At 36.2% G+C, this 13,974-nt stretch overlaps 1 protein-coding gene across 3 annotated transcripts in view; it reads left to right on the top strand.

Moving 5' to 3' along the window:
- The first annotated feature begins 4,780 nt into the window (after window positions 1-4,780).
- LOC113105668 (synaptotagmin-7) overlaps window positions 4,781-13,974 on the top strand; it is a 120,079-nt gene continuing 110,885 nt past the window's right edge. Inside the window, exon 1 of one of the 3 annotated variants that reach the window (XM_026266888.1) lies at window positions 4,781-5,277. In XM_026266888.1, the coding sequence (XP_026122673.1) occupies window positions 5,244-5,277 (34 nt within the window). In that variant the 5' untranslated portion in view covers window positions 4,781-5,243. The remainder of the gene's footprint in view (window positions 5,278-13,974) is intronic. The other 2 variants (XM_026266889.1, XM_026266891.1) reach the window with 2 other exon arrangements.

Here is a 13,974-nt window from a genome sequence, read left to right as displayed (position 1 = left end):
TACCTACACTCTCAAAAATAAATAAAAATAATAATAATGGAACAGTAAAGCTACATGTCTTCAGAAGCTACTAATATTTACATTTTAAGTACTAATGCGTACCCAGTGGCCGTTTTTGTACCTTTTTTTCCGGAGAATGCATATGATATCACATTGTTTAATTTAATTAAAAAGATAGTAAAGACAAGTTCTTTATTTAGGCAGCTCACTAGGTTTTTGAACAAAGCCAGGGTGGATAAAATGTGACTTATTCAGATAATTTGTTACGCTAAAGTCTAACAGGTGATGTGAGGATTATGGGTAAATGTCAAGGATGTTGACAAGAATTTAACTTAATGGGTTTTACAAAAAAAATTTGGAGTCAAGTGGGTTGGGTGTTTTTGTTTATGCATTTGCATATGTGTGTGTGTGTGTGTGTGTGTGTGTGAGAGAGAGAGAGAAAGAGAAAAAAGAGAGAGAGACAGACTGATGTAGGAGTGATCGTGTGATATCAGTGAGCCAGCGGCAATGACAAGAAGCCAGCATATCAGGTCCTATCTCTCACTTAGGTGTCTGGCTACTCCAAGTCAAGGTTAAGCCCCCAGCAGATGCACACACACACACACACACACACACACACAATGAAAGGCCGAATGATGCCCGATGCCCTCAGTCTGTTTCCCCTTTTCAACATTGTTTATGCAAAAACAATACTTTGCAGCCAAAGTCAGAAGATCAAATAAATCAAGTGACTTTCTTCTGTCCTTAATACATGAAGTAATAGAATTCTGTAAAGTTTACTCTACCTAATCTCTTTGAAATAATAACAAACTCATGGTGGTTTTCAGGTTGCAGTTGTACTTTATGAAATGCATATGCTTTTACTTAGGTAGAGGAATAAATGCATTATTCACAAGGACACAGAGATACTTAAAGGTCTTTCAATGACGTTCAGCATTGCTCTTATTGAGTCAGTGAATCTCAGACTTCACATAAATTATTATATTTTGTTTCTTCTGATCTGAAACCAGAAAAGTGCTGCCTTCACAGGTAGGAGTGCTGTAAGGCACGTCTGAGTCCAGTGTTTGGGTAACATTCGGTCTACTAAGACATTCTGCCTTCACTGGCCAGTTCTTTAAAGCAGCATCGCTGTATCTGTGATCTCCCACAATCCTGTGCATACAGTTCAGCAGCTGATAGAAAGAATAGAAGTGTTATCTGATGACGCACTGGCTGAAATAATTACATGAATTTATACAATAAAAGAAATATGCTAATTATAAAATGATTTTTTAGCTGGGTTTTGACTCATTTTTACATAATTTTAGGAGTGCAGTCTGCTGAGGTCCATCTTACAGATCGCAAATGGTGTTAACCTTCCAAAAATGTAATTGTAGTATAATGTGAAGTTCACTGAAAAGAAATTGATATTTTTTAATATCATCTAGAACATTTCTAATTTGCATTTAGTTTTACTTGATGTACAAAAGTAAGTCAAAATAAAAGTAATATAAACTATATAGAAATATTTAAAAGAAGGATAAAAATGACAAAACCCATGACAATATTACAACCTTTTCAAATTTTTAAGCATGAAATTAGTCAAATTATTTAAAAGAATAAAAACAATAACAAAATGATTACAATAAAAAAACACACTGTTTCAAAATATTAATAAAATGTATACTAAAATACAGATTCACACCCTGCATAAATGTCATTTTTACATTTTTAAGGCAAACAATTAATAAAAGACAAAAAGACAAATACAAATTTACTTAAATGTACAAAAAAATTTAAATACTAATTTAAAATATTAATAAATTTAATTTAAAAGGCATGAGATTAATAAAAACTAATCAGACTGTTTAGACAAACAAACAAACAAACAAATAAATAAATAAATAAAATAAAAATAGAAAATATGTAATAAAAAATAATAATTACACCATAATAGTATCTAACAAAAATAACACTGATTCACACCCTGCATCATGCACCAATTAGGCATAATTCCATTTTTACTGTAAAAATATTCACTGTAATCATTAAATATGTGTCTTGGTATCTCTAAATCTTACTTGATTTTTGTCTAGACCATTAGACACGATGTTATTCTGTTTTGGAAGCCAGTATGAAACGTGTCTTTAGGCATTACATTCCTACAAAAACACTCAGACTGACTCTGCAGCATGGCAGCTGCTTGACAGGCTGCTGTTGCCTCTGCATTAGAATTCTAATGCAACTCTAGTGAAGATCCTCTAGGGGGCGTCAGTATCACTGGGTTCCATTAGAGCATCTGAATCTGCAGCCTTGAGCTGAGAGTCAATTGGACTGTTGTGCTGTTCCACCAACTGGGAAAACAGATTGTCTCAGGAGGAGATGCACAATGTAGTGTGATCCCAGATGATTCTGACGTTATAAAAGAATACATTGCCGGATGTTTAGAGGACAGGCTGAGTATGATGGCACTCTGTGGGTGGTGCAGGTAATGTTGTCATCAGCGCATCAGAAGGTATAATTAGCACAAGCAGCTGTCAATCATCCAACATCAAGTGGAGATGCTAAACAGCTTGTGAAAATCAGCAGGAATGGCAAAACACTGGCTAATTACGTGCAGTGAAGACCAAACTGATAAACTTTCTAGGTAACGTTTCAAACTTCACTTAATATTGACATCATAAAATTGCTTCTATATTGTCAAACCACTACAAACTGTGTTTAAAGTCACTACAAAATGCAGATAAACTCTATTTATATTAATAAATGTAAATATTTATTGAATTTGCTCACCAGTGGATCCTCTGTAGTGAATGGGTGCCATCAGAATGAGAGACCAAACAGTTGATAAAAACATCATAATAATCTACAGGTAATCCACACCACCCCTGTCCATCAATAAGTGTCTTGTGAAGTGAAAAAAAATCTGCGTGTTTGTAAGAAACAATCCATCATTCTCCTGGCACCCATTCACTGAAGAGGATCCATTGGTGAGCAGGTGTAATGCTAAATTTCTCCAAATCAGTTGTTCTGAAGAAACAAACTCATCTACATCTTGGGTGGCCTGAAGCGGAGGATGTTTTCAACACATTTTCATTTTTGGGTGAACTACTCCTTAAAGTGTGATAGAATTGACAAATATAAAAAGAGTCCAAGTGTCTTAGATCAAAGCTACAACCATGCATGAACAATTTTTATAAAAAAAAAAAAACTTAAAAGCAGCATTAATACGGTTCAGCTGCAAGCTTGAAATATAAAAAGAAAGATACATCAGGGATGAAGACAAAACAGCGACTGGCCTGACAGATAGATTGGAAAATACAATATAGCTAACAAACATAAGCCTGGCAGCATCAGGGTTATGGGCCTGATTCTGAGGGAACTATACAATGAAAGCCACTTTGGATAAAAGCATCTGCCAAATGCATAAATGTCAAGTCACAGTTCAGAGAATATACGGGTCGAAGATATATATACAACAAATATGACCCTGGACCACAAAACCAGTCTGGAGTGTCAATTTTTCAAAATTGAGATTTATACATCATCTTAAAGCTGAATAAATACGTTTCCCATTGATGTATGGTTTGTTAGGATAGAACCATATTTGGCCGAGATACAACTATTTGTAAATCTGGAATCTGAGGGCGCAAACAAAACCAAGACATCGAGAAAATCGCCTTTAAAGTGACTTAAGACTGTTTTTTTGCTCCAGGGTCACATGTATGACCAGGAATGTATTCTTACAACACACTTGCATTCCACAAGAACAAACACCACCAACTAAAGCCAAGAATTTCCTCAAACATATTAAGAATATGGAGGCAACACACAGGCAGCAAATGAGAGCTTACAAGAGAGCAAGCAAGTGCAAAAGACAAAACATAGAAGAAAATGTTCAAAGGGGGATGTAAAGGTTGGAGTTCTTGGACTGCTGCAGGGATTATGTATTATATGGAATTATGTACACTTCTGGTTACATTGGCAATGTATCTTGAAAATGATATTGTGTTTATAATCATGCTCTTGCAAACTACTCCAACTAATAATTTCAGGGATTTCTTTCTTTTTTTAATAAAGACTAAAAGAGTTAGTGTTGGTGACACTGAGGTCATATGCATCCGTGGTGTAGTTTGTATTTATCTTTTATTAAATCTGTTTGTATTGAATCTTCAAAATCCAGGAGTTCTGTGTTCATTTGTAAAGATTATCCTGGTGAACAAAACATGCAAGAATCATAAACATTTATCAGTCACCGAGCTTATTTCGTTCAATAGTCCAAAACCCAATGCAATAATCCAGTTTTCGTCGAGGGAACCAGAATGATGCAAACTTCTGGTTTGTCCTTCACGTCATCACTGTAGTGTATTATCGAAAACTGTTGGAAACATTTTCCAATGGGAAACAGTAGGCCAATATGTCGAATGTCACCTGACCAATCCGGAAAACAGGCATCTGAGAAATTATTAACAGCAGTGTGACCTAATGGTATTATCTATGTAACAGCTAACCTAGCTAGTTTCAATAAGCAATTTTAATATTAAAATCTTAGTGAGAAGAAAAAATATTTTACTAATATTACTAATGCTTGACATGTATCAATTGATTTGATTGGTCCGAGTTTGCTAAAGTGGGCAGGGCTAATGACTTTACAGACGCTGGATGGGAAAACTTTTATCAGCTGAAATGGAACACTTAATGAATTATAATATTTTTTTGACGATTTTCTTGAATTCAAGATTTAAAAATATACATATGTAAAATTATGATTTTGCAGTCCAGATTCACTGGCTCGTTTTACCTTAATCCCGTAACATCTGACATTTAAATGGCTCGGGCTTAAATAGTTTCTTTTGTGACATTTTCAAGATATAATGTTAAAATAAACCCGAGAGCTGCATCCTGCAGAGCTGTTTTAACCGCGCTCTCGGTGACTGACCAAAACGCGTCCCGTTTTACGCGACTTCACCCACAGAAACTGAGAGGTGCCATCAGCTGGCGGTGACACGGACACACCGCTCACCACTCCTCGCCCTCATCCCTCCCTTCAAACCCTCTCACTGCCATCTCCCGACATCAGCCGAATGAGGGGACTGGGGAAGGAAAACCAAGTGAGTGAAAGAAAGAAATAAGCAGGGAGCGGTGCTCCATGGTCACTCGCCCATTGGAAGCTCGAGAGCGCATTTTGGATTCGACTTTTTCTTGGAGGGGACTTGAGAGAAAGAAGAAACAAGCGTTTGTTGGTGTGCCAAAGGCGAACAGCCATGCACCTGAATCGGGAAGACGAGGACGGAAAAGGTGAGCTACTTTAGTGGATTCCTCTCGTTTGTTTTCAGCGAGAATGCCCGCCCTTGAACGGCAGACGCTGTGGCGGCACCCGGTACCGCTCGCGTACGGGTCAGTACCGTGTCATTTCGATTGGATTTGGCTTCAATTTGTCCTCAACTGCAAACTGTCACTCGCCGAACGCGCAAACAGGTGCAGCCAGGTTTCTCTATTAGCATTCGTTCGCGTTTTCACACATTCACAGCACCTGTTGTGTTGTCGTTGTACCGCGAAGGTAAATGCATTTACCCTGGTGCCTTTGAGGGAGTTGTCATCTATGCACGCGCAAGGTCATCATCTCTCATCACATAGTCATGACAGGGTGTCTGCGCGTGCGTTTACTGTTCGTCTTATCGATTGCATTTGACACTATTGTATCAAAAGCACACTTTTCATATGCAATAGTGAGAGAAGTGAGGATGGGTCATTATGAGGACGAAGGGAAACGACATGCGTTGGCCTCTGCCCCCTCCTGTTGCTCGCCACGAGATTTGTCAGGTGGGAAAATTACGATGGTCAATTGTGATGTGTGTGCACAGACAGACTCCTGTCATTTGGTTCATTTGCAAGAGACACTGTTGCAGAAAAACAGTCGTGTTTTTGCAAGACGTTAATAAATAATTAAGCATTAATTTCTGATGCGAGGTGCCAGTGCGGATAAAAATTAAATAAAAGCTTTTATTTTAACCCTTGAATGTCAGGAGCGTAAAATACCTTAATTTATGACTATATGACGTCAATATGTAGACCAACCCGGAAGGCTAATTCGTCTTGAGTACCCTTGGGAATTTCTTGTGGGATTTTACAATAGCAGTACACATCGGTGCTGTATGCAAACTATTGATTAATATTTAGAGTTTAATAGTTTTTAATCTCCCATGGAAATAATGTGTGCTGCATGATATACAGTGTCAGCATAACTTGAAATATTTTCTTCATCTGTTTTATTTTCTGTCTCTCCTTTCTTGACTCTGTTAATGTCCATATCATCCGGGATATTTACAATTTGTAAAAAGTTTGAGTGAGGCACATATTGTTCTACTGGTAGAACTTCTACCAGTAAACACACAGAGATGTTGTGAAGGTCAATGTATTTGTGCATTAAGTGAAAAGAATCGACTCAAAACAGTGATTCGTTCACAAATCATGCATCACTACTAGCTTTGATTCCAAGCAGCCAACAGAAAATAAGACACTCACAACATGATTAATGAAATACTGCCTTAAATCATTTTTCTTAGGTACAATATATGGTAATCACTCTCGTCAGACAAGAAATAAATCAGTAAAATTAGATGAAATCAGCTTGTTAATTGGCTTGACCCGCAATTACCATGTAATGTAGATCATAGTTAATTTGTTAGTTCTTTGTGAAGGAGTTTTGTGAAAGGAAAATGTATATTTCTCTTGGCCACTTGTTTTGATATTTTGTAGTACTCTTTCCTTTTTATGCTGTTTTACTGTTTAATTTGGCTGGAAAGCCTTCTGAACACATATAGTATAGAGCCCATGGGGGAAAAAAGCTGTTTCTACAAGATATGTGGGTATGTAGCAATTGACTTAAACTTACTGTGAGAAATGGTTTCTGCATTGGAAACTGTAGCCTTGGTTTTTCTTACCATAGTAACTGTTGTTTCCACCTCAACACCATAGATTTTTTTCTACAGTCGTTGTTCCCACAGTTCATGGCTCCTGTCTCCATTGCCAGTCTACCCATTTACCAAGCCAATTTCATCAAATTTTACTGATTTATTTCTTGTCTGATGAGAGCATTTAGTGTTTATGTACCTAAGAAACTTTATTCGAGACCGTATTTCATTAATCATGTTGTGACTGAGTGTCATATTTTCTGCTGGCTGCTGCGGATCAAAGCTAGTGATGGATGATTTGTGAATGAATCGCTGTTTTGAGTCCATTCTTTTCAATGGACTGTTCAAACGGGCTGCATAGCCATGTCTGATTCGTAAAGAATCATACTTTTGGCATGGTTCTTTCGGTGACCCCGTGTTCAAATTTTATGAATATTTCCATTTTGTACCACCCAAATCCTGAAGGATAACTAAGTGGAACCAGTGCATGACACAGATATTCATTTGAAACTGTGGCACAATTCAGAAACATATGGCATAAATGTAGTATAATAAATGTCATATTTACATTTAAGAGCCATATAAATAATAGTTTGACAGGTTTAATGTGAAGTCAAATCATATTAGAGTTACATGTCTAACAAAGGATTTTTCCTTTATAATGGAAATTCTGTTATTAATTAAATAATTAGCTAATTAATTTACATTTTTTGGTGGATAATATCACGTTTCAGCATCGCAGTAGATATAGGTGTAACAATTTGCACTACCCTGGTAATTTTTTGTAAGACATGCAAATTTATGTGAGAAATTGTATTAGCGTTGTGGATGTAATCAGCTTTAGTTCGTCTTAATGTGAATTCAGCTGGGAATCTCAAGCTGAACGTATTGCCAGAGATTTCATGCTGTACTAGACAAAAGCACATTTTGTAAGCACGGATTTGGGAATATCCAGTTGAAGAAATGCTTAGCGCAGTCAGCTGAGCAGAGAAGCATTTCTCTCTTTTTTTTTCTACAAAACACAGACATGGACTCTAATGCTTTTAAAAAAGAAAAAAGTTACTTCTAAAGTGAGAAATGCTGATATTTGGCTTTAAAAACCCTGACTAGGTGAACTGGACTGGTAGTTTTATGACAGATTTAAAGGAATGGTTCATCCAAAAATTGATGAAATTTAGCATTCCATCACTTGCTCAGCAATGGATCCTCTGCAGTGAATGGGTGCCATCAGAATGAGAGTCCAAACAGCTGATAAGTTGACAAGTAATTCACACAAATTCCAGTCCAACAATGAATGTCTAGCGAAGAGAAAAGCTGCATGTTTGTAAGAAACAAATCCATCATTAACACATTTTATCTTCAAACTGTTGCTTCTAGGTAAAATACAAGTCATAATATTGCTTTCTCCGGTGAAAAGGTCATTAATCAGGAACAGATCAAGCACAATTTGCAAGTACAAAACAGTTCTAAACATACGAAACAAATTTTGATATGAAAGGGACAACGGGATGGACTTTTTCACTGGAGGCAAAGTGTTATTATGGATTATTGATTTGTATTTTGGCCGGAAAACTTCTTGATGATGGATGAGTTTCTTACAAACTTGCAGCTTTTCACTTCACGAGATGTTTATTGATGAACTGGAGTGGTGTGAATTACTTGTGGATTATTGAGATGTTTTTATCAGTTGTTTGTATTCTCTTTCTGACGGCACCAATTTACTGCAGGATCCATTGCTGAGCATGTGCTGTAATGCTACATTTCTCCAAATCTCTTCCCATGAAGAAGCAAACTCCTCTACATGTTTAGTTTACTAGTGTAAAGTTGAGCCAAATGTTAATTTTTGGGTGAACTGTTCCTTTAAGGACAGCTGAAGATCAAACTGACAGCTCAAGGATACTTCTCACCGAGACCTGCCCAGCGGTGGTTTTGCATCGCCGCTGTGCGATGAGCGATAAGAATGTATATGTGAGACACTGACAAGGGTTCATCTTTGACAGAGGCAAGATTTCAATCACATCTGATAATTTCACACCCCATAAGCCATCTTGTCTGTCTCCACGTTAGATGTCCTCACACGTGACGAAGCGTCTGCCTCGCCTCTAATTCACCACAGAAGCTCTGATATTGCTCTGTATCTACTTTTTAGAAACCCTTTCATGTACTCTCAACCCAAGCACACAGTGTTTGAAGTTTGCAGACGATAACAACAGTTGTTTCAGAGCGCTGATAGCAGAAGAGCTTTGACATATTGTGGAGTCGAACCTGAATGCGGGGTCGTTTCCCGGATAGGATCTTAATGTCATTGGCATTCCTGGCATGTTCTGATGTTGTAGCAGCGGCGTGATAAGACAAACACAGCGAGAAGGTCAAGAGGCGGCCGCAAAGCGGATGGTGGAGGGTTTGGCGAAGGACACCTCTGGACGGAGCAGGGCGACCGTGGACAGATGCAATGGACTTACAGGTGCATTTGGAGGCTCGCCAATCGCTTCCACTCAGATTGGAGTGACATTGTGAGTTTGTAATGCTTTTATCTCGCGTCGATGATCACTGATGGCCAGTGAGGGATCAGATGATGCTTCTGCATTTAGATGCTTCCTGTCTGAATTTGGGTTTTTTCAATGTCTTCAAAATATTGGAGTTTAATAAAACTGATTGAATGTGAGAGTTCTGTTATTGCTTTTGCACCTGTTTGAGAACCGGTTTCTGTTTGCAGCCCATGACTCTGAAAACTGAACGATGGCTTTGCTGACTTAAAGCATATTCTAGGTTCAATGCAAACTCAATCGAAATCATTACAAAAAAGGAAAAAAAAGGCAGATTTGTCCTCATTTTCTTTGAAATAATCACAAATGGAGGTTGCAATGAGGCATGCACAATAGGAAGAAATGGGGAAAAGTTTTGGATGATTTCAAGTCAAGTCAACCCATGTTTATTCATATAGCACTTAATACAATACAGACTGTTTCAGAGCAGGGTTATTATTGTTAACTAATTAAAACCATGAAAAAAAAACATTTGTATTATTTCAAATGCTATAAACTGAAATTATAAACTAAAATGTAATCTAAACTAAATAAAATAAAAAATGTTATATAGAAAAATACAAATAAATATTAACTAAAAATAAAAAAATAGTAATTGCTAATAATTATTACTTAACAAACTTAAGCTAAAATGTCCTACTTTAAATCTATATAGACATAAAAAACAAACAAACAAAAACAAAAATGGCAAAAACAAAAAAATGTGTCAAAGCAGCTTTACAATAATAAACAGTATCTATATTGCCCAGTTCATCAAATATGTCTTTAAAGGCAGCTCTACAGGAGGCTAGAGCCTGTTTATGAGTCATAATTCTAGTTTTGAAAAGACATATCCAGTATAGTGTAAATAATTTAATTCAGCATCTTTATGCCATTGCGCAGTATACAATATGTCATTATTTGAAGCAACAGTCAGATGTTATTTAATTGCAAAGTGGTTGTAAATAAGATCATTTTATTTCAGACAGAAATGAAAGTGTGAAGAGAAGCATGACAGAAATAAAAACGGGGTGTCTCTCACCTGAATGCGTGACATGTCAGATCATCCGCTTTCATTGTAGAAAGTTTGTTGGTTATAATTGGAGCAATCTAGTTTTATGCCATTTAACATAATTATAGCCAGACAGGGTCGAAAACCATGTGATTAAGACATTATTCTGCTCTCACAGCCACTTCCTAGATATCTTTATTAGTGCAAAACTGCTTTTTCTTCAGCGGAACGGGACTGGATTGGGCCCCGGTGTTATGCAGTGTCTCATCTTTGTCCACTTACACTTTAACTGACAGACTTCCTAAGTAACATATCGTAAAGATGTTATCGCGAAAGCTTCCTCCAGCCCTCAACGCTGCTATAAATCTACAGCCATGGCTGTGGTTTAAGGTGCAGTCTTTACGGTCATCATGCAGTGAGTGCAGTGCTTGAGATAAAGCTGCCAGTCTAGGTCAGAGGCTGAAAGACAAAGACGACAGACGAGCATCAGAGACGGGGAGAAAAACACCGACGCAGGTTGACCTTGTAGTTTGTACACATCACGTCTCTGGGTAATTGCATGTTAATGGCTGTTTCCAGTCCTCTTGTCAAAGGTCCTATTAATATTTCATTCAGAGACGGAGTGAACGAGAAGTGAACAGCTCGAATAGTAGCTATACTGACAAATGAGAGTGACGTGAGGTACAACCAGACAGACGGGGAGAGTGAGAGAAAGAGAGAGAGAGAGAGAGAGAGAGCGATGGATGGAGGGAGGGTGCTGGAGAGAGAGACAATAGCTGCAATTAGTCAGGTGCTGAGAGTAAAGGCTGTCACAAATATATTTTATCCTTTAATGATACTTGTGGTGACTGTGTGAAAAGTGCAATATTTAACCCAATTACATTTTAGACTAACAACAAGCATTACAAATTCAGTGCAGCATTATTGTACACATCATTTTTCCTCCTTTATCCTAACTTTTGAGTGGAAAGATTTAGCAATACACTGATATAGGGCTGCTTTTCCCAAAGGCATTGTAAGAATAAGTAGATCTCATAGACCAATTTTGTTTTTTTGTTTTTTTTATAGCCAAACCTTTGACCTAGAATGTTTATTTTAAGTTCTTCTAGAGATTTTTAGTTAATATTTACATGTTCATGGTTCTCAATGGTCATATTTCTTAGTTTTTAGTAAGTGTTTTATCTTGATTGTTTAATTTTAACATTATAATGATTCAGTTATTGAAGTCTCTGCAGTGATCATATTTGACTTTTATATACATAAATGTAGTTTTATTTACATTAAATTGTATTTGAATATATATTAGTATTAATATATTAGTATTAACTTTTAGTTTAAGTTATTGTATTTATTATAGTTATTGTATAGTTATAGTTATATATATATATATATATATATATATAGTGTGTGTGTATATATGTATGTATGTATATATATATATATATATATATATATATATATATATATATATATATATAGTGTGTGTGTATATATGTATATATATGTGTATATATATATATACACACACACACACACACACACACACACACTAAATAACTATAACTATTTCTTAATTTTCAATCTAATATTTATATTTTGTTTCAGATTTATTTAGATCAATGAAGACAGCATTTGTTAATTTTTGCTTTTGTTTTCTTAAACCTATTTCTATTTTTAGTTCAAATATATTAATTTCAATTTAAAAAAATTTTTTTCATTTTCATTTTTTTTCTTCATTTAGTTGCCAAGGCAGTATTTCAAAGTTTTCCATCTAATATTAATATTTTATTTCAGCTTTATGATCACTGAAAATGATTTTAAGAATTTTAGTTTGTTAACGATAACAACGCATAAGCTGACATCAGAGAATCATGAACATAGTACATTGTTAAATTATTGAAATATTAACTGCAAATCTCAGGTGTACTTCATGTAAATGTTTTAGGACGAATGACTAATAAAAATGAAGGAAATTCCTATTTTTTTTGTTTAGTTGTTTCCACTGACTCCTGTCCAGTTATATTTGGTCAATCATCCTTTCAGGGCACAACCACATTTCGAATAAACTTTGTCAGTGTTAACCTTCTTCCCATACCAATCCATTTAATAAGATGTTCTCCAAAGGACACAGTGGTCCGATGCAGTTCACTACGTTCAGCTCATTCATTATCCAAGAGCTGGGCCTCTGGATCCCAGGATGAAGAGGATGAGAAAGAGAGAGATCTCAGGCTGTGTGTGTGTGTAGGTCTTATTACGTAACCGTCTCTAGATCAGTTCAGTCACACTGGGAGTCTGGGATAGGTTTTCCGTGCGTCGGCACAGTCCTGTTTCCCTCTGCTTTGCTGATCTCTTTATCTTCTAAGCAAGCACGTCTGTTGCCCTCCTTTTGTCTATGTTTATTTTGAGTGTTTATGGTGAAAATAAAAATCACCATTACTGTGTCAGGAAGACCATGGATGAGTAATGATAGCATAGAGAGAGGCGTTATGGGAAAAGAGACGATTCATATTGGAGGACAGGAGCAAGGTCATACCCTGAAGCAAATGTGAGGGCTGTTCGTTTGTGTTCACAAGGGTTTTTGCTAAATCTTGAGACAGAATTTAATTGCAATTCTAGTCTAATGACACAATCATTAGAAATCTTGGTTGAAACTTGGGGTCAGATGAAATGAGAGTTCAGATAGGGATGCTGGAGAGAAACAAAAATGGTGATGAATGGAATTGAAAAAGAGAAAATGATTGTTCAAAGCTTCAAGCCATATGGGCGGCATTTTGTCTTCATATGAAGAATTTTGTAGGGAATTGGGGAAATTCAAGAAGAGGGACTCTGGGATTGATGATGTTTCGAGGCACCATGTGAGATGGAGGGAGGACCGCTGATTTGTCGAGCATCTGTTCTGGAGAGAAATGAGGCAGTGCTGTCACCCAGTGAATTCAGTGTCCGAATTCTGTAACATCTGTCCATTTTTGGTGTCATTTTTCATGTCAGTAGCAGTAAATAATTGTTTGGATTCTAACATGAACAAACACAAGTGGCTTTGAGTGTTTGAGGTTTATCTTCACAGACGTGCGTACACTATTCATATCTGCTTGTCTTGAGGAAATCTTACACAGTTCACCCTAATTCTCCCAACATTTTTCATTGGTCTGACTAAATGATAGTTTTGCTGTTGAGATGCAATGTTAAGTAAGCCTCAATGATAACACTTTTTATGTGAATTAACCTACAAATGGTTTAGCCTACTTGTTATAACATAATAATAAAAAAAAATTAGAAGTTTAAAAAAGTCACTGCTGCTATTTTTTCAGTGAAAGCATAAAGTGGACTATCAAGCTCCAAAATGGAAAAAAGAACGAAAGCGGAAAAAACTAACAAATAAATAAATAAATACAGAATGTTTTTTTTTTGTAAATATAAATAATGTTACATTATAAATGCATTTAATGTATTCATTGTAATCAATTTTATGTGTCCTTGCAGAATAAAACTATTAATTTCTTTAAAACCAATCTCGCCCAAAGAATTTGAACAGTAGTATAACAGT

The sequence above is a fragment of the Carassius auratus genome, chromosome 7, assembly GCF_003368295.1.
Source record: "Carassius auratus strain Wakin chromosome 7, ASM336829v1, whole genome shotgun sequence".
Taxonomy (NCBI): Eukaryota; Metazoa; Chordata; class Actinopteri; order Cypriniformes; family Cyprinidae; genus Carassius; species Carassius auratus.
This window is presented reverse-complemented; position numbering and strand designations above follow the sequence as displayed.